General features: G+C 38.6%; 1 protein-coding gene across 4 annotated transcripts in view; it reads right to left on the reverse strand.

Annotated features, from left to right (window-relative positions):
- LOC111872088 (putative GPI-anchor transamidase) overlaps positions 1-7,904 on the reverse strand; it is a 44,431-nt gene extending 36,527 nt beyond the window's left edge. For all 4 annotated transcript variants that reach the window (XM_023865636.2, XM_023865637.2, XM_023865635.2 and 1 more), the window contains exons 1-3: positions 7,652-7,904; positions 6,909-7,051; positions 2,498-2,633 (exon numbers count right to left, since the gene is read on the reverse strand). In XM_023865636.2, the coding sequence (XP_023721404.1) occupies positions 2,498-2,633; positions 6,909-7,051; positions 7,652-7,729 (357 nt within the window). In that variant the 5' untranslated portion in view covers positions 7,730-7,904. The remainder of the gene's footprint in view (positions 1-2,497; positions 2,634-6,908; positions 7,052-7,651) is intronic.
- Between the last annotated feature and the right edge of the window lie 14,270 nt (positions 7,905-22,174).

Genomic DNA, 22,174 nt, shown 5'->3' on the forward strand with positions numbered 1-22,174 from the left:
AGGAAATTAGGGCCACATAATTTGGTTGACATGGAACTCAGAAATAGTTACCCAGATGATTTCAAGAACTTACTACGAGTGTCTGAAGACCAATTTGATTTCCTTCTGGAACGCGTTTCACCACTGGTCGCAAAATCAGATACTAATATGAGACAATATATGACAATAACTACTCCTCAAGTTTTTAAATTTTGCCATCACCTCCTTCGGTCCAAAGCCAGGAATTGCGAGCGCATTGGAAATTCTCTTCGCCGCTGCCATTCTCACGTCTCTGTCTCTGTAACTTTCCATGCTTGCATCATACAGCACTGGTTCATCTGCACATAATTCCACAAACCGCACAGTTTCCCTTTCTCGTAATTTTATGACCCGATCCAGTACAGACATGGTAGAGGCAAACTCACGACTGAAAATCAAACATGTTTGATATGAAGGGTGAGCCCTCACTCTTGCCTGTGACGTCATAAGAATTTCCATGACACTACGTTCACATGGGTCATACTCACGAATACTTGCCTCACGCTAGCGTGTCACACCCCGTGGAAACGCGCCCTTATAGCCAGGTTTTCAGGGTATCTGTAGATAGGGGAAGTGACTGCAGTAAATTCAGATTCTGTTATTAAGAGTTCTTGTTGATTTATGCATAACTGAGGATGATTAAATAATAATACTACAATTGTTGTTGCAAGAGGTATGTGTTTTAATATGGTACGGGAAGGATGGTAAAAAAGGGATGTAACCCTGCCAAGGTCTCCCTCACCTCCCCCATCCTGACACCATAACAGTTTGATGGCAGTGTCGCAATTTTTGAACTCTCTCTCTCACTCACTCACTCATGGAGCTGAGCCCTTCTTGAGAAGCCGCCAATTTTGCAGCTACTCAAGAATTTCCCAGCATTTTATGGAACCTGAAAGTTCCTATCTGTGTTCACATGAGCACTCCATTGGTCCCTATCCTGAGCCAGATCAATGCAATCCATACCATCCCATCCTATCTCTCTAAGATCCATTTCACTATCACCCACCCACCTATGCCTTGGTCTTCCGAGTGGTCTCTTTCCATCTGGCTCTCCCACCAATATCCTATGTGCATTAATCTTCCCTACCCATTTGTGCTAATGCCCTGCCAACCTCATCCTCCCTGACTTCATCATTCTAATTATACTTGGAGAAGAGTACAAGTTATGAAGCTCCTCATTATGCAGTTTTCTCCAACCTCCTGTCCAATGCTCCACAAAAGTTCACTAAGTGTACAACACTGTTTCTGGTGAAAGTCACATGGACAAGATGACTGCAAGTAGGCTAAAGAGAACATGTACTGTACTGCCATGATGATAGGGGTGGTTACAGAAAATACTAAATTACTTTGTCAGCCATCTCTTCATCGGCTAATCCCACCGCTGTCACCACTTTGTAATGCCATAGGGCGGGTGTGAAGGTTCGGACCTGCCTCTACCCAATAACAGTCACACCCCCAAAGACTGGGGTGTCATTTAGTTTCCCTAAACTAGGATTCTCCTCGCTCTTCAACTGTTTCGTTGCATACGGCTGCTGTTGGCTGCCTGGAGTCAGTTCTGTATTCGTCTGGACTAGGATAGCCCCGGATTGGTCTGGGAAGGGTTCTGTTCGTGGAGGTAAATCACAACTCTGTGTTACATCCTACCCTAATTCCACTGGTCTATTTACACACATATTTACAGCAATAAGACTGCCGACGTTCTGTCAGGTCTACATAGTATCTTGATGTTGACTGGTTATCACTTTCCCTCTGATCTCCCACCTAGGGCATATGGCTTGAGTCTGTCTCTTCCCTTCATTCTCTACCACTCGTTACACAGTTTCTATCCTATCCTATCCTAATGCTTGCAGGGCACACTGGAGATTGCACTTCAATGGTTTAACAAACAACAATAAAGTTTTATGATACATGGCTAGCATGAGCAAATTGACTTACTTGTAGTAGAGACGCAGGCAACTGCCACCAACCACCATCTTGTTGAACCCATGCCGAAACAGGGCCTTAGGCAAACTTTTCTAAATATTACATTTTGATCAGCAGAAAAGATAAAGAGCCTCCATTTTCACACCTTTATACTCTAAAACAGCTGGTGCAGCAGCTCCCCCGAAAGGAAAGCTACCTCCTCCTTCTGCCCTAATTAAGGGTGGTGATCTTCTATTGATTAACTTCTATTCTCACGGATGAATCCGCGGCATCTCATTCCTGTGTATTTGGTAATTTCATTCTCCCCAGTGGCCTACTGAAGTGAGCTTCCCGCTTGTGCGATTACGCACCTCTGCTGACTAAGACATTCTTGACCGAGTTCCACAGCCTGTGTGTTGCCATCCTTGCTCTAATCGATGTGAAACTCTTTTGCAATTCTCATAACATTTGGGCCATGTCTCAAATTTCCATTCTCGAAATTTGCGGCATAACATGTACTGATTAGTTTGTTTTCACACCCACACTTCACAGATTTCTAAACAGTGTATGAACTTACTTCATATCCTCTGTAATCCACTTCCACATCATCTCCATACACATTAATGTGCTGATTGGCATTGTTGAAGACAGTTGCGGGACGTGGGTTCCTAGGATTGCATGCCATATCATCTGCTACCATAAGGATGATTTGACTGTACAACAGTTGAAACAGTCTTCAATAAATTTGATTTGTTTCATTCTGGTCCATCTCACTAACAATTACAAAGACAAAAACAACACCGTCCAGTATGACTATTTAAGTTTTATCACTTGAAAACTCATCACCCTTACATGTTTCGATCCCCACGGATCATCCTCAGAGGGCATCTTACTTTTTCCGGAAATTACTATTACAATATTACAACAATGTAAACAACACAGCAAGCCACGAACAAACATGGACAATACCAAGAATCTCCTTTCTCAAGATAGACAGGAGGCACAAGATAAGCCACCTCCAAGAAAGGCAATAGGAGAATTGGCACGGACCTGCATGGTTTATAAATTTTAATCCTAAACAACAAATTTTTTAAAAAACTTTAAAAATTTTAATACCAGGAAGGCTGCTGTGACTGTGAAAAGTTGAACATTGTGTACATTGTGTACTTCAGACATTATATGTGTATGTATATAATTTAACACCTATTGTAATAATAGTTTCCGGAAAAAGTATTGATGCCCTCTGAGGATGATCCGTAGGGATTGAAACATGTAAGGGTGACGAGTTTTCAAGTGATAAAACTTAAATAGTCACACTGGATGGTGTTGTTTTTGTCTTTGTAGTCTTCAATAACTAACAACGTAACAGCCATTTATTCTACCAACTTAATTTGTAACAATAACAACATCAGATGAGGACTGGATGATTCTTAATATATTCAGTAATACCATATGAACATCATAACTTATATAGCATTCAAAAGAGACTAGATAATGATCACGAATAAAACAAACTCCATGGCTTTAGTCCGCAAGTGAACTATATTGAACAAGCGACCACTGCTTGTCGGGGAAGTTGTTGCCAACTTTAGCGATAGTGGGTGTCACGTGGTCAGCACAGCGAATCCCTACGGCCATTAATTTTGGGGTTTCTAGACCGGAAATGATCACGAATATTTTTACTTTATTTAAAGATGCCTTTCTAACTGCCTATGCTATGCAGCAGTGTATGTTAAAATGACTTCGCGAATGACAAATTAAGAATCTCCATACCAGATTTAAATTATCCTTGTAGATAATGGTCTAAATTAAAATATAGGTGTTTAATTAAAACTATGTCTCCTTTTCTAAAAGTATAAACTTCTCTAAAATTATCATTGATAAAAACATGGAATTCAAAGTATCACAAAGCAAAAAGATGTCAATGACAGCACTGCACAAGGGTCATTTTTATAATGTGTTATATGCAGGAGACTTGTGTATGAACCTGTTACAAGATAAAAAAATCAACATAGCAGGTGTCTTTTATACAAGATGTCCGGGTTAAAGGTATTCAAAATAAAAAATTTATATCTTGGAAACTAACTGTCATACACATATTCAGTTGATGTCATCAGAAAAGAAAACTCTGAAAGTTTCTTTTTCATGCCTGGCTTATGCAAATGCCTTTGGCAAGCTCAGTAATGATGTCAACACTACAGGAACAGGTTCAATGCGGGTTGTGGCTAGCAGAGTTGCAATCTCTTACAGCTGTCCAGCGTCGATTTAGAACACAATATGAAGTCAACCTCCTACACAGAAAAGCATTCAGTTCTGGGGCAACAAACTGAGGACTACAGGTAGACTGTTGAGTATAAAATCTTCTGGAAAGACATGGACCTCTGAAGAAAATGTCAATTGCATTAGAGAGGCATTCCAGTGAAGTTTGTGGAAATCAATTTGTGCTGCTAGCTTGTAGTTACAAATTCCACATTCAACAGTGCATGATGTAATACATAAAAGGCACCACCTAAGAGCATATAAAATTCAAATGATTCATGCACTAAAACCGAGTGACCAAGTAACAAACAAACTTCACTGTGGGCATGCTAGAAAGAATTGATGCGTCACCCGATTTCCTCTGTCAGGCATGCTTCTCGGATGAGGCAATGTTCCATGTTAATGGAACTGTAAACAGGTACAGCTGTAGGATTTGGGGTAGTCAAAATCCACATCTGAGTTGGAAAGAGGCAGCCCCAAAGTGAACGTGTGGGCCAGCTTAATGCACAACAAGTTGAGTGGATGGTTTCTCTTTTTGGAAAAGACTGTGACTGGACAATCATACTCGCACATGCTGGAGCTGTGCGTGCTGTCCCAGTTACCACCTCAAACATCATTCAATAAGATGGGGTGCCACCACATTTCTGCCACCATGTTAGGAATCATCTGGACAGAGATGGCTGGGAGATGGATTTGCAGAGGTGGACCGATCGCTTGGCCTCACAGGTTGCCAGATGTAGCCCCAGTGGATTTTTTTATAGGGTTATGTGAAGAACATTGTCTACCATGTTAAGATAAACGACCTTCAAGCAATGTGCAACAAGGCTGAATATCATTTGGATATTTGTCGTGCCACCAAGGAAGCCCACATTTAAATTTATTGAGAAAGTCACATACTCGGGAAAAAAAAACTTTGGTAGATTCCCTTTGTAATAGTTTAACCCATAAATGTACATAATAAATGCTTTCTGAGACATAATTACTTTATTTTGGATATCTTTTGTTCGGACACCCTCTATTCACCTGTCTGCTCTGTGAATCCTACTGGTGTAAAATACCAAGAAACTATCCTAAGAGATTTAATCTAATGTGACAACCCTTAAAGCATGGATAAGGCACAGACCTGTGACATCACATTCATAGAGTGCACAATTAACTTTGCTGTGAACAAAATATACACAACACTGCAACTGCATTCCTCTAGGTGGCCACTGCTTGCTTCTGCAGACGTCATGGCTTGGGCCAATTTTCTCTGTAGGATACAACAATAAATTCCATCTATTGCTGGATGTTGTTTGCCCACTTATAAAGGGAGGTTTTTTAGTAACTAGATGAGTTCATGGCTCTGTGTTTCACAGTGATCAATGCATTACTTGCTATGAGGCGCATTTGAATTTTTCTGACGAATCAGCAAGCCTGACAGATGATAATGTTTGGAATGAATTAGTTACAATTCACAGATCATAAGAGTTGAAAATCCTGTCCTCTCTACACGTAGATATTTTTCGCAATTAATTATTTCATTAAAAACGCAGATACAATTAATTAATTAAGCAATATGCCATGAAGACATATGGGGAAGTGGAGGTATAGCACCACCCTTATTGACCTTAGTACTAGGCAGAAGTGAGCAGCAAGCTGAGTTCTCATGGCAGTGAATATTAAGATCATGGTCTGCTGGGATGTACAACAACATACGTAGGTCGTACCGAAAGTCATGAGCAACTTTTTTTGTATGCAACCTGGGAACAGCAGACAAAAGAGAGTAAGGTGGTAGGTGGAACCAGCTGTTGTGTTAACCTTGAGGGTCTTGTGACGTGAATAGTTTGCATCACATGACCAGTATCACTCCTAACAAGATGGCCGACAATATGTTGTTTCGCCAGTGTGCTGTCATTGAATGTCTTGTGAAAGAGGAAATCCCTGTTGCAGAAATTCACCAGAGACTTCAGTGTGCTTATGGAAGTGTGTGCATGGGTGCGAGCAGTGTTCAAAGATGGGTAAAACATTTTAAAGATGGGAACACAAGCATCGAAGATGAGCCTCGGAGTGGTCGTCCTCGAACAGCCTCAACTGAACGCAACAAGGAATGACTAGATGAGATCATTCAAGATGACATGCGTGTGACTGTGGACACAATAGTCAGAAAACTTGGAACAGGGCACAGTGCAGTACAGGAGATGATTGAAAGCTTGGGCTTTAGGAAAGTTTGTGCTCGTTGGGTCCTGCAGTTATTGACTGAAGACCACAAAGGTCAGTGAAAAGCCATCACCTCAGAACTGCTGTAGAGATATCGACACGAAGGTGATGATTTTTTGCTCTGTATTGTGACAGGTGATGAAAGCTGGTTTCACCACTTCAAGCCTGAAATGAAGGATTTGTGAAGGATCAGCTGCTTGGACAGTATTTTGAAACAAGGGAGGCAATTCAGAAAGCAGTGCGTCAGTGTCTTCGGATGGCTGGAACGGAATTTTACAGAAGGGGAATTTTCAAACTCCCAGAACGCTGGGAGAAATGTGTACAAAGAAGTGGAGATTATGTGGAAAAATAAAGAAAGGTCTGTAGATTAATGTTTTGTATTTGGTTTGTCAGTAATAAAGCATGTTACTTTACAAAAAATTGTTGCTCATGCCTTTCAGTACGACCCTCGTAGTTTGATAGACAGGAACCTAATAGTACATTACATAGTATCATATTCTAGAAGACAATGATCTTACAGATTTACTAACCTGTCAGGAATTCCAAGTCGCTTTACACTCCGATATATTGACAACACGTTGGCCACATGACGATAATTAAACCAAAATCTTGATGTATCGACAAGTACAGCCCAATTGTTTGTATGTCCTGCACGAGCAAAGTTTTCTGGCACCTGTTAACATAAAAAATATTAATTATGCTTAACTAATAATTGCTTATAACAAATATAATAATGTCTTAAAATCGTTATTTGAATATGGTAACAATCCTCAGGATTCCAAAAGGGGGAGGGGGTTCATGTCTGAGTGCAATAGGATTGACCTACATTTACAAAACAAATTTAAAACGTTAACATTATGAAAATTATATGCTGTATACACTTGTGGACCACCAGATTCTCATGATGGCTACCTTGAACATCAGGTATGACTCAGAGCTATAAAATTACTAGTTTGTAAATTACGAAGAAATGCCAAAATACATGTGCACCAACAGCGGTGGTTATGGATAGTTTTATCTTATGGGACACAACGCCCTATAGTCCACTGTATGCCAACCGACGTTTCAGAGAGGACAGTGAAGATGGTGGAGAGGTTCCTCTGAAATGTCGGCCGCATCTCAACGGACTACGTGGCGTTACACCCCAGAGGACAGAGCTCTTCTGTCCCTGTATCCATTATCACGTGTTGATTACGGTGACATTCCAGCAACAAAGTCAGTTTCGATCTAGGCCGAAACAAATCAGCAATCATGAATATCAATTTACACTTACTGATCTACGTATAGTAGAGATACTGCTTACAAGCAGTAACAGGAGGATAAGTAACATATTTATTATACGGTTTGCCATACTTCACTTAACATGTGCTGTACTAAACAAAATCGTTATGCCTGTACTCTACGCAAAACTGACATCTGCCATATATATCAGCCTGTTGGTCTAACTTATCTTCCACACAAATAATACCATCACTATAACCTCACACACACAGACACGTCACGCAGACCATTCTAACCACAATACCACGGTCAGGGCCTGACACTGTTAGCCGCGCACGCGCAGCATCCTCAGCGGAGGACCGACATAAGTCGGTAAAAAGGTTACCTGTAATCCAATATACACCCTCACTCACTTTCCAATGAATAAATTCACAATCCTACTCCCTTTTACAAGAATGAAACTTATCCCATTTATAAAAATGATTCCTGTGATCTGCTCAAATGCTCAAATGCACTATAATGTGAACTGGTCCAACCAATATATTTGCGCTCAGTTCAATCTGGCTACAGTTTCTCAGTACTTCCCACATAGCAGGAAACTATTTCATCACCAACAACTACATTTAAAGCATTTCAAAGTAATCTTACTATATGAAGTAACTCTGAGACATATCTTCTACTTGGATGACTTAGAAGTAGCGCCAGCACAAAATTCCGTTTCGATCTGGCCTCTCCAAATTGCATTTCGTTCTTCGCTCCGGTCGTTGAGGGCAAGAGGCCTCCTCCTTGAAACGACAAAGTAAGTTTTCGTTGGGGATGTTGCGGCGAGTTTTTCCGTTTGGCGTGAAATTATTATTTGTTTGGAGTTGTAAATGCCCTATACCAGTGTTCCGCAACCGGTGTGCCGTCACAAGGTGAAAGGTGTGACGCGAACTTTTACCTATTGTAAGAAATTAATTGTGAATTTTATTCGTTTTATTTTATCCCAGTTACCTTGTTTCATATGCTTGTATTTTATTCCCAGCCACTGCACTGATTAAATATGATGATGCTTGTTTATTCTTTATTACATGCTGTGATTTTTTATATACAGTAATGTTGTATTCTAAGAAATTAAACGGAAATTATTTACTTACGGTTGTTGTTATATCATAGTTTTCATTATTGATTTATTTTTATTTTTCTCGCATCTACGCGGCTCTTTGATATACTTGTCGCATGTTCTGTGTACGAGATTTTCCCTAAATTTTCAGGGATTAGCAATGGTTTCCCTGTCTTTTATAACGCTGTTTTGGTATTTGTCCCTGTTTGTTAGAAGTCAGAGCTTCTTCAACTTTATGACTTTCTTCCTGTAACGAGGCACCCACCGATTGTTGGACTTCATTTAAAATTATAAATATTTAAAAAATAAGTCGTTATATGTGTCACTTCTTCCATTTGAAGAGTATAGGTCTCTCGTCTTACAATTGCTTCAGTTCTATCAATGCTGTGCTCTGAAGTAGTTCGAAAATTGTGGTTGCTAGTTAGTCTTGCTATTTTCTATTACTATTAGACTACTTTATTTTTTCAAGATGGATAAAATCCTTAAAAAAACAAAAATTAGTACACCGGCAGTATAGTGATAATTATTTATTTTACGTGCCCAATTCCCGAGTGTGTCGTTTGTGGTGAAAAAATCAGTAATGCTGCTATGGTTCCCAGTAAATTGAAACGACAGTTGTCATCAAGACATCCTTCTCTATCAAGCAAAGGTGTCAATTATTTTCGTCGCTTGTTGGAACAAAACAAAGAACAAAAAACGTTAATGACTGCGACAGTACGTGTTTCAGAAAAAAACACAGGAAGCAAGTTATAAGGTAGCCGAAATTATCGTAAAGGGAAAAAAACCACACACAATAGCGAAAACGTTGTTAATGCCTGCTTGTAAAGAGATGGTGAAAATAGTCCTGGGTTCAGAAACTGCTAGTGAAATTTCAACAATTCCTCTCTCTGCTGACACAATCAGTCGCCGAGTTATTGACATGTCCAGTGATACTGAAGCCATTATGAAGGAGAAAATCAGCAGCAGTCAGAAGTTCTCGCTTCAGATCGACGAGTCCAGCGATACTAGCGATCACGCACAACTTATTGCTTACATTCGATACATCGATGGAGATGTAATTGCAACAAATTTCTTTTTTTTTTGCAAAGAACTTCCCGAACGAGACACCGGTGAAGAAGTATTTCGTGTCACTTCTTGCTTACATTCGATACATCGCTGGAGATGTAATTGCAACAAATTTCTTTTTTTGCAAAGAACTTCCCGAGCGAGCCACCGGTGAAGAAGTATTTCGTGTCACTAATGAATATGTGTTACATAATGAATTAAAATGGAAGNTTAACGCCAATATTTGAACTTAATGAGGAGGTACGTGCATTTTTGTCTGTTGAGGGGCATGAGTAGGCGGATTTATTTGCAGATGATGAATGGGTATGTAAGTTGGCGTATCTTTCCAATATTTTCGTACACTTGAATGAGCTGAACAGAAAGATGCAAGGTAGGAACGAAAATATTCTAATATGGTTAAGATACAAGGATTTGTAAATAAGCTGAATTTGTAGATACAGAGAATTACAGATGGATCGTTTGAGATGTTCCCGACTGTATGGTCACTTGCTGACGGCCATAAAGTGGTAATGGACGCAATTAAAGATCATTTCGAAAAGCTGCAGTAGAAATTCAATAAGTATTTTAGAGAGCGTGTACAAGATTTCGACTGGGTTCGTGATCCATTCGTTGCGAATTCAGAACATCTTCCAATTAATATACAAGAGGAACTCGCAGATTTAAAAGCAGGCAGAACATTGAAACTAAAACTTCTCGAAGTGCCTTTGGATACGTTTGGGTTGGCAATAATGAGTGAATACCCGGCTATCTCCGATATGGCAGTTAATGTGGTATTGCCATTTTCAGCTACATATTTGTGTGAACTAGGCTCCTCGACTTTAACTGAAATTAAGATATCAAAGACAGAGCGGCTCAAATCCATCGATGAAGAAATGTCGACGATGGTCAACGATTCCATCACGGATCAGTCGTCTGTGTGTAGTTAAGCAGGCGGAAGTATGACGTAGAAGGTATGAGTAGAATTATTTACTTTAATAGTAATAGAAGTGTATTTTCGATACTCTACAGTGAATTAAAGTTCATTAATTGTTAATAAACGCACGAGTCGATTTCTGTTTAATGATAATAAAATAACAATAGTGAGTAATAAGTTGATCACGTTACGTCTTTATTTTAATTGTCTGATATCATGCGTTTTTGAGGGGAATAACATTTTGGTGTGCCGTGTTGAGTCATGGATACTTCATCGTGTGTCACGAGTAGAAAAAGGTTGCGAAACACTGCCCTACACAGTGTTACTGTTATGACCATATAATTAGGTAATATTGTGATCTGGGTTGTCTCGCAATGTTACGTGTGTTTTGGTGATTTTATAGGTCTAGGGTAAGCAGACGGCACCGCGTGATTGCTTTGGTGGTCGAAGGCATAGTGTTGCTGCTGTTGCAATGCATATTTGCATTAGTTAAGGAATGGCCAGTCACTATTAGTTTCTTATTGTTCTGAGATGTATGTCACGAACTTATGTTTTATTGTTATTAAATACTTGTTATTTTGAGATTCCGCCTTTTCTTGCCGAAGGCTTAAGCTTGGACACCCCATTCCATCTGGAAGCACTGTGAACATGACAAAGGAACCAGGGATGAATGCAAGCTACCGCCCCAAAGCAGAGAGTAGGTAAAAGCAGAGAGGAGATGATAAATGTGCAACAGTCCAAGAAAAAACATTACCTTAAACAGTTTTACAGTACTGAAAATTGAAACCGTCAAGTGTTAGAGACTAGACACGGGATCTGAATAATTTAATTCACTGAACGCTTATAGCTCCCAACGACAAATAACTACAACACTCTCACTAGTTTACATAATTTATATATCACTACAATTACAGCATATGTAAAGTCTTCTGTTTGTTCATTAATAGTTAGGTCGTGGTTCATAACGATATAACTCAAGACTGACTAGACGGGGTGGTGAATTGCTGTCGGTCCTCGCCAGTACAGGCATACTCGGTTCCTAGTCCCACAGCACGACTCTGGGAATCCAAGACTGACTCAACTAGGGTTCCCAGATATCCCGTTTTCCCCGGATTTTTCCGTGTTTTCGCCCAAATTTTGTTCCTCCGTTTATTGTTTACCCGGAATGGATAATTCTCCGTTTTTTTTATTTAAATCCATTGCGAATTATATTTCATGGGTTAAATATTATCACAAAATTTCTGGAATCCTTTGAAAATGACATTGTTATAGTTTCTTTCGTTATGTTGCATTTCGTGAATGTTGGCAACACTTGAGGTTCTAACCCAAAGCAGAGGTTGTATTTTTAATCCGTTCAATCTTCGCTAGAAAGTCAGTGTCAAGTTAGCAAAAATGTTTGAGGGCGAAGAAGATCCATCAAAGACTCCTCCACGGAAGAAGTTGAGATTCCAGGCCACACATAATCAAATATATCTGAAGAAATGGGAAGATATGTTTTCGTGGGTTAAGCCGGGACCAGACGAAAACTAGGCATTTTGTACGATGTGTAGGAAGGATTTTAGCATTTCGCACGGTGGACAAAGTGACCTGAGGCAACATGCACAATATAAGGGACATAAAAATAAGGAAAAATGTAATTCTGGAAGTTCAAATAAACTTTCGAAATACTTTGTTAATTTAAACAATAAAGAAGAATATGACAACAGCACTGCGTGCGAACTTGGTTTAGTCTATCATGCAGTGAAACACAAGTTATTCCAGTCTGGACTGCGGAAATAAACTTGTGTCCCATATTTTCAGTGATTCCGCGATTGCTTCCAAACTTTAATGTGGACGCACTAAAGTGGGAATGATAGTGAAGTACGTTCTTGCTCCTAAAAGTGTAAATGACTTTGTGTCTATTTTAAGATGTCCAGAAAATACTTCAAAATTTTTTTCGTTGGCTACCGATGCATCAAACGGAAGCAATCGAAAAATGTTCCCTGTTTGGATCCGGTACTTCGACCCTTTAAAGGGAGTGCAGAATAAACTTCTAGATTTTGTTGAAAGTGCTGAGGAAACGTCTATGGCAATTACTGGTTTTGTGCTGCAGAGCTTTGAAAAGCACAACATGGATGTAAATTATGTGCCTTCTTATTGTGCAGACAATGCCAATGTGAACTATGGAGAAACACATTCCGTATATCAGTTTGAATTTCTGAATCTGGAGTGGACTGAGATTTTGAGGCATGTTCCAACTAGGTGGCTGTCATTAACACCAGCCATTTCTCGACTGCTTCTGAACTGGGAAGCAATGAAAAGTTACTTCAGTAGTATTCCCAACTGTCCAAAATTATTATCTAACATTTTCATGAAAGATGACCCAGTGGAAACAGTGTTGCCTGAAATCTACATTAATTTCTTAAGTAATATTGGAAGTCAGTTGGAAATGGTAGTTAAAACACTGGAAAGGTCTGACTTAAGTATACTAGAGACTTACAAACAAATGAAACCTCTCAGTTCTAAAATCCAGCAGAGAAGGTAAGACAACTTTTTTGGTAGCAAAGCAAAAGAACTCAATGGATTTTCTATGCCATTACACTGAAGACCTGAACAGCTTTTATAGCAATATGCTTCAGTATCTGCAAAAAAGATATGATGTGACAGATGACAATCCCTGTGCATCCCTTGCAGCATTTTCTCTACAGGAAGGGATTCAGTTGAAAGATTTTGAGAAAGCCATGGAAGTGTTTCAGCTAAGTGAAAATGTTTGCATTGATGACCTGTATGAGGAGTTCAGCAGCCATCGAGATTACCTCTGCAACAGTGTGAACAGATAAGGTGATTATGTAGCAAACTGGCTTACATTTTTTTCTTCAGTACCTGAGCATGATGTACCAAATATTTCCAAAGTGGTAGGATTTTTGTTTAGCATCCCTGGCTCAAATGCTTTTGTGGAGTGAATCTTTTCTTTCATGAAAAGTAAGTGGAGTGACACAAGAAACAGATGCTCAACAGATTTAATCAAGGCAGAACTCCAGGTGACAGTGAACTATAAAAGCAAGTCCTGTTCAGAATTTTATAAATTTTCAAAGGGTGATGTTCAATTATTAAAAAGTGCTAAGAGTTCAGTGAAATACAATTAATAGAATCTGATCGACCAGCCCTTGAAAATTATAGTATAGTATAGTATTTATTGCATTCAAGCAAATCCAATTACAGGCCAACACCACTGGACACAGAACAAGTCAAATATCTTCAAATGCTCCAACAATGGAACTAGTCAACATAAAATATACATCAGCCTAAAATAAACATAACACTATACCATGTTTAATTGTAAATAAAATAAATTAAAATTGTAATAAAAACACATTACGTAATAAATTCATTCAACTTAGTAGCTTATATATCTCAAACCATAAAAGATCACAACATCCATCAACTATAATGAGGTATGTTTGTTACATGGCATACCAGTCAAGTTGGAGATTATATCTTACATGTTCAATACCAAATAAAACCAGTCAAGGTATAAGCTTGCTATATACAATGCAGGTATCAGTGCAATATCCTTGAATGTACAACTGCACATCCAAACAATGCATGCAATATTGAATGAACATAGTAAATTACTACTCATTTATACAACCAAAATATTCATCCAAAGTATAAAAGGATTTTGAATGTAAAAAGGCGTTTAAGGCCACTCTAAATACCTTATTATCATGTACTACTTCCTTTATTTTTAATGGGAGACAATTAAAAAGTTTAATTCCATAGCAATAAGGACCCTTCTGATGAACTGTTAAATTTGTCTGAGGGCAATATAAATCTAAACCGCGCCTTGTATTGAGACCATGAATCTGTGTTGATGTATGGAATAGACCCTTATTATTTACAACAAATATCAATAAAGAAAATATATATTGGGACTGGAGTGGCAAAATCCCCCAATCCCTAAATGCTTGTCTACAGGAATCCCTTGCTCTTAGCCCACTCATAATTCTAATTATTCTTTTTTGAATTCTAAAAATTTGTACACTAAACGAGGTATTGCCCCAGAAGATAATTCCATAGGTTAAAAGTGAATGAAAATAACAATAGTAAATCATTTTTAATGTTTCGGTAGGCATGATGGGTTTAACAACCCTCATTGAATAACACGCCTTACACAACTTAGGTATGAGTTGGGATATATGGGCCTTCCAAGTACACGTGCTTTCAACAATTATACCCAAGAACTTCACCTCGGTACTGTTTGGGATCACATTATTGCAATAATTAACCATAACTCCGGTATTAGGGCGAGACTTAGCCGCAAATTGTACATGTTTAGTTTTGCTGAAGTTTAGGGTTAGCAGGTTTGACTTGAACCACTCATTAAGGCAGTCAAAAGAGATATTCACATCCCTATTATATTGTAAGTTATTATTGCTACTAATCACCAAACTAGTGTCATCTGCGAATAAGACTGGTTTAACTGTGCTATTAAAAATTGTAGAAAGATCATTTATATAGAAAAGAAATAGAAGCGGACCAAGTATGGACCCTTGAGGGACTCCATGCCTGACAATATCCCAATCTGATCTAATAGTGTTGCTCATTTCAATATCTGTTATTAGTACTCTCTGATGTCGATCTGATAAGTATGATGCAATTAAATCATAAAATCTACCTTGTATCCCATAATATTGTAGTTTACTCAACAATATTTCGTGATTCACACTATCAAACGCCTTCTTCAAGTCACAAAAAACTCCACCTACAACTTTTTGTTTATTTAATGCTTCTAGTATTTCATTGAGTAACACGTAAGAGGCTTTAGCAGTTGAGGATTGACGTCTAAATCCAAATTGCTCATTGACTATTATATTATGATCATGGATATGCTGATTTAATCTAGACAAAACTATCTTCTCAAATATTTTTGAGAAGGAGGTTAAGAGGGAGATGGGCCTATAATTAGATGGATCATTCTCGCAACCCCCTTTGTAACAAGGCTTAATTTCAGCATATTTTAGCCTATCCGGAAATACGCCAGCAGACAACATTTTATTACTAATATATGTTAAAGGAGATATAATAAAGGGGCTACTAATTTTTAACACTTCAACTGATATTTCATCATAGCCATGCGATCTCTTTGTTGTTAAAGATTTAATAATTTTAAATATCTCAGTTGAGGTTGCAGCTTGATATTTTATGCTGGGAAAGGGATGATCAAAAGCTTGCCGCAAGTAATCTAATGGCTTATTGTTTGTTTCAAGACTTTTGTTTATGTTATTCTCAGCCACAGATATGAAAAAACTATTTAAGAAATCTGCTATATATTGCCTATTTTTAGTAATCCGTCCATCAACTTTTAATTCCTGAACTGAATTCACTTTGGCAAACTTCCCAGTTACTGACTTTGTTATATTCCAGATTGTTCTTATTTTGTTACTGGATTTTGATATCTGTCTACTATAATGCTTCTTTTTTGCTTCTCTTATGACATTTTTTAATATCTTGCAATACTGTCTATAATACCTCTTAAAGGCCTCATCGTTACTACTCCTGTATATCAAATATAGATCTCTTTTATGCTTACAGGAATTACTAATACCAGGAGTAATCCACAAGTTACTATTTGTTCTGGTGCTCAACACTTTTAGGGGAAAACTAGAATAGAATATTCTAAGAAATGAACTGAGAAAAGAATTATACATTAAGTTTATATCGTTGGAGCCAAAAACTGAGTCCCAGGTTTCAAGACTCAGTTTATATTCAAAATCCTGTATCATAGCCAGTTCAATTTTCCTTATCATTTTTTTCCCCTTTACCCTGCCATTCTTAGTATGCGTTTTAACCTCTGATAAAATAATTAACTGAGCATCATGGTCGGAAAGCCCATTAAGCAAGGGATATATTACATAGTTACTCTGTAGAGACGCATCAATAAATATGTTGTCTATTGCAGTTGCAGAGCCATTTTGGGATCTTGTCGGAAAATTTACTGTACTTACTAAGTTATACGAAGCTAATAGCAAGTCCAATTTCTTCTTTTTATCATTATCAGATAAATAATTAATATTAATATCACCACAGAGAACCATTCTAATATTATTCCTAAAAAGCAAATTAAGTATAGTTTCCAATTTGTTTAAAAAGAGAGTAAAATTGCCACTAGGAGCTCTGTAAATTGATATAATATAGACACTATCAGTGGAATTTGTTAATAAAATTGCACAGGCTTCAAGATGTTGGTCGATAGAGATGTTGCTCAAATCAATATTGGAGAAATTCAAATCTCGGTGTGCATAAATACAGACACCTCCGTTTTTTTTTAAGTGTCTACAATAACTAGCTCCCAGGGTATAATGTCCTAATTGGACTATCTCAAGTTCAAGCTGCTTAAAGTGATGCTCAGATAGGCACAGTATATGGGGATACTCAGGGTGTAAAAAGTTTAACAGCTCATCAATTTTACTTCGTAATCCTTGTATATTTTGGTGATAGATTTGAAGGGCCACCTTGGCTGATTTTTCCGATGACTCTTTCCCTAGTTTATCATAAGATGACCATTCATTGGTTGACATAACCTTCGAATCTTTAGTTCCTTTGCTTAGTTTCATGGACTCACTGACTACCTTCAAGGTTGGCTTTATCATAAAAAATCTTTTTTTGTAACAGGGGCTTTCTTAGTTCTATTGGATGTTCTTATTTTCAGTATCTTCGATTCATCCACTTTTGTATAACTATTTACTGCACCATTGGCCATGCAACCTTTGCCTAGGCAAGGATTACTAATTAACTCCTTTCGAATGCTACCATTGGCCCTCATACACTGATTGTTAGGATTAGCAGCTAGAGACTTAACTTGGGAATAATTATCTCCCCATGTGAGAACTATTACAGAATCACTTTCTTTTCCCAAGATTGAATATATATGAAGAAGATGGTGGCTAGACAGTAACTCTTTGCCCAATCCATTTAAGTGCTGTCCATGTGTAGTATACTGTTGTCTACTATTATCCACTTTAATTACACCAATATGAGAAAATTTTTTTGCTAACTTATCTAGCTTTCTATTGTGAATTCCTATTTCACTATTAATTTGAGAGCTCCTGAGATCATACCTATAAGGAATATGTACTAAAACCACATTAGTGTGATTAACACTTTTTACAAAGTCAGTAATCTCACAAAAAACCTTCCTGAGGTCGTTATTATTAACATCATTTGATCCGCTACTCAAAATTAAAAAATCATCCATTGTAAATTTTTCAGTATCTCTTTTTGCTGACTCCAATACAAGCTTGGATGAGGCTCCAGGTTTCACATAACCACACACTTCGAACTGCTGTTCCAAAAAGGTCTTCATGTACTCTGCACAGCCACGCATATGACTGTCCCCTATCAATAAAACCTTATGCTCACCACTATTTGAAAAACTGTTTTTCTTAACTATTAACTTGCGTGTGGCTTCACGAAATAACAGTTGTATACCTCCCTTATTATCGCTCTCATCCTTATTCTCAATACATACTTGGCCATTCAGAAGCGTTGGTATGCGACTAATATGTGTATCATTTTTACAGTCATTCTCATAACTATTTCCATTCACATAATGGCTTGAAGAGGTTAGTTGTTGCTCAGAGTAATGTTATCATCAGCAAGGGTTATTTCATGTTCCTTAGAACCATGCATCTTATAATTTTGCAAAATAGTCTTATTTCCGGTCATATGGTGTGAAGCACCAGTCTATTACCAAAGTGTTCTCTTTAACTTTAACATGATGNAACGATGAAAATCTATTCGAAACTGAAATTGGTTGCCAAGTGTGCAGCTGTCTAGGATCAACTGTCACATTCCCCACTCCTGGATATTTAGATGACTTAGATAAAACTTTCGTCCAAGTAGCAGGCTGGTTCAACTCTTCACAAACGCCCCTCTCTTCGACTGCATCACCCGCTGGTTCAAATGCTGCCGACACTTCGTTTAACTCTTTATATAATAGTTTGATTATATATTGAGACGAACTCAATTCTAATGATACTTTCCTTAACTGGTCTTTCAGCGACGCACAATTATCACATTTAAAAGCACCATAGTAAGTCTGATCGTATCTAAATTGTTCAGAGCGAGAATCCAACCACAACCTATCAGCCGCCATGTTGGATGATAGTGTCATATGTAGTATTTAATATGTGTGTTCTATAAATGTGTGCTAGGTAATATTTTGTGCATTCTATAAATACAGTATGTAATAGGGCTAGGTAATATTTGTTTTGTTCTATAAATGTGTAGTAGCATTTTGTAAGTTATTAAGTATATTGATTATGTACATTTTATAGCCTATTAGTTGTGAAAAATGTTATAAACAAGCAACGAGACATCACTCCTTTTTTTATTTTACAAAATCTGGCAACCCTAGACTCAACTGACTTGAGTGCTAAATTGGCGCTGCCTATCACCAGCACGGTGACTTGGTTCAGAGCCTCACTGGACTCATGACTGTATTTTACTCTTGGCAGCTCTAGTCGGTCAGTTGCCCACTCTTCAAGTATATCTGTTGTCATATGTTCACTCCCTTATCCCATCAGTGAATGCATGGGCAGCTTCTATTAATAATCAGGTGTTCCTGTAGTCCAATGTTGGCACACTCCTGCAGAGATTCCTCAGTGAGCTGGGTCCTTCTTTTTCAGTGGGATTTGTGGTGGACAAAGTGGTGCTGGGGCAGACTTTCTTCCAGTACTTTGGTTTCCTCTGCCAATCTTCATTCCACCAAATTCTCCATCATCATAATCACCCGGTGCAGGTACAATAGGCCAATGAGTGGCCGCCATGCCAAGTGGACCCAGCTGGACTCCACCTCCCACTAGTGAATTAAAAAAGATTAATTCTGAAGTGCCTCGGTAACCTCTTCGTACTTCGCTTCAATAAGGACGTCATAGAGAATGGGGGCTGCTGGCTCATTCAGGGTGGCTTTCTTGGGTGGCATCAAGTAATTGATCTCCGCCATGGTCTCGAACTGCCATTGGAACATGCCCATGATATTAATCTGTTGAACACGGAGCAGACAGCATAGGAAATTTGACGTTTCCTATTGTTGCATCACTGTTGTCTGCCTCTTCTTGTTCCACTGTTCTGGCTTTCAGCCGTCATGTCACAACACTAAATATGGGCCATAACTTTTAAGTAGAGACCCAAAGCTCTTGTAAATACGCAATATTTTACATGTCAGGTAGCCACTAAAATAAGAGTCCAAAAAATAAACAGCTCAGCCAACAAATATCAAATTTTACCAAAAACATGCTAGAAGACCATCACCGAAGTAGCTACTTAACTAAAACCGGTGAATTGAAAAATATAATGGTGCTCACAACAAGAGTTTTTAACAATAAAGTAAAAATAACAAAACAAACAGAGTAGTATGAACAACTAAATTTTCTGGTCCAACTTCAATTAGTGAGAAAGAAAATACACACACAGGAACATGCAGAAGCATTCAAATTGACAGTGCTTAGGGAGAAGATTTATTCCAGTGCAAATGGTTGGATGTAATTTGCCACAGCTGGATTGCAAAAGTTTGTGAGGAGGTGAGAGGACTGTCTGCATAGAAAGGAATTGTTACAGTGAAGGAGGAGCCAAATGTCTTGCTATGGGTTCTGGTGGGAGGTAGGACAAAAAGGAAATCTTCAGGAATTACAAGAGAAGTCATGGAGTCCAACGAAGGGATATAAAATGATGCAACAGCAGGTTATTGGTCTGTATGTGAAACTAAATCTGAGAAACATGGAACTGTCACTTTGTTCAGATGTATCTTTCAGTGTTCTGTAATCATTTTCCAAGAACTATTTTCTGCAAAAATGCACAGCAAACTTGCAAAATCAATGCTGTTAAGTTATCCCTACTTTCCTGCCTATACCAATCATCTATTACGAGGGGCGTTCAAGTTCTAAGGTCTCCGATTTTTTTTCTCAAGACTGGGAGCAGATAGACACATGCAGTTTAGTTTAAAATACTTGTGCACTCTTTGTGAATTCGTGACAGATGGCAGCACTGTACGGCACACAGAACTCTAGTGGTGGCAGCGTGAGTGAGGATTGTTTTTGATACCTAAAATGGTGACTTTTCGTTACAAGAACAGCGAGTAATCATTCGTTTTCTCCACTTGTGTGGTGCGACACCCATTGAAATTCATTGCCAGTTGAGTGAGACATGTGGTGATGGTGTCATGAATGTGAAAAATGTGCATTCATGGGTGCGACAGTTCAAAGCAGGCCAAACGTCATGTGACAATGAACCAAAACAATCTCGGCCTCGCACCAGCTGGTCTGACAACATGGTCGAGCGAGTTGAGAAAGTTGTTTTGGAGGATCGCCGATTGAGTGTGGAAAACATCGCCTCCAAAGTCGGCATTTCCATGGGATCTGTGCACACAATCCTGCATTAAGACCTGCGAATGCAGAAAGTGTCCTCCAGGTGGGTGCCACGAATTCTCGCAGACGATCACAAGGCTGCGCACATGGCAATTTGCCAGGCGATGTTGGCACGCGATGAAGGCATGAATGGGACTTTCTTTTCATCAATTGTGACAATGGATGAGACATGGATGCCATTTTTCAATCCTGAAATGAAGCGCCAGTCAGCTCAATGGAAGTGCACAGACTCACCGCCACCAAAAAAATTTTGGGTTAGCGCCAGTGCTCAAAAAATGATGGTGGCCATGTTTTGGGACAGCGATGGCATAATCCTTACTCACTGCATTCCAAAGGGCACTACAGTGACAGGTGCATTCTACCAAGATGTTTTGAAGAACAAGCTGCTTCCAGCACTGCAAGAAAAACGGCCAGAAAGACTGCACGTATGCTCTTTCACCAGGCCAATGCATCAGCACATCGGGCGTATGCGATGCAGCAGTTTCTTTGTGAAAACAACCTTGAAGTAGTTTCTCATGCTCCCAACTCACCTGACCTGGCTCCTAGCGATTTTTGGCTTTTCCCAACGAAGAAAGACACTCTTCGTGGTCGTATGTTCACCAGTCGTGCCGCTATTGCATCAGCGATTTTCCAGTGGTCAAAACAGACACCTACAGAAGCGTTCGCAGCGGCCATGGAATAATGGCGTCGACGTTGTGAAAAATGCATACGGCTACAGGGAGATTACGTTGAAAAGTGACGGAAGTTTCAAATTTTTTGTATGATTATTGTGTGAGAAAAAAATCGGAGACCGTAGAACTTAAACGCACCACGTACAAACGTGTTGATGTCAATTTTGGGTTTGTGTTCAAGAAATATAACGTAGACAATGCTAATTGAAGTTCAGTATATTATTATAAATTTGCAATATGGCGGTATCAACAAGAGATTACTTGGTCTGGCAATATGTAATGCATAGCTGTAACTAAATCAGAGTAATGTACAAAACAATCAAACTATCAAGAAAATAAAAATATGTGTAAGGAAAGGAATCTGTCATACCAACTTTAATGTGTGGGGATATACATAGGTAATATGATGATACTACAG

This window comes from Cryptotermes secundus, unplaced genomic scaffold, assembly GCF_002891405.2.
Source record: "Cryptotermes secundus unplaced genomic scaffold, Csec_1.0 scaffold356, whole genome shotgun sequence".
NCBI lineage: Eukaryota > Metazoa > Arthropoda > Insecta > Blattodea > Kalotermitidae > Cryptotermes > Cryptotermes secundus.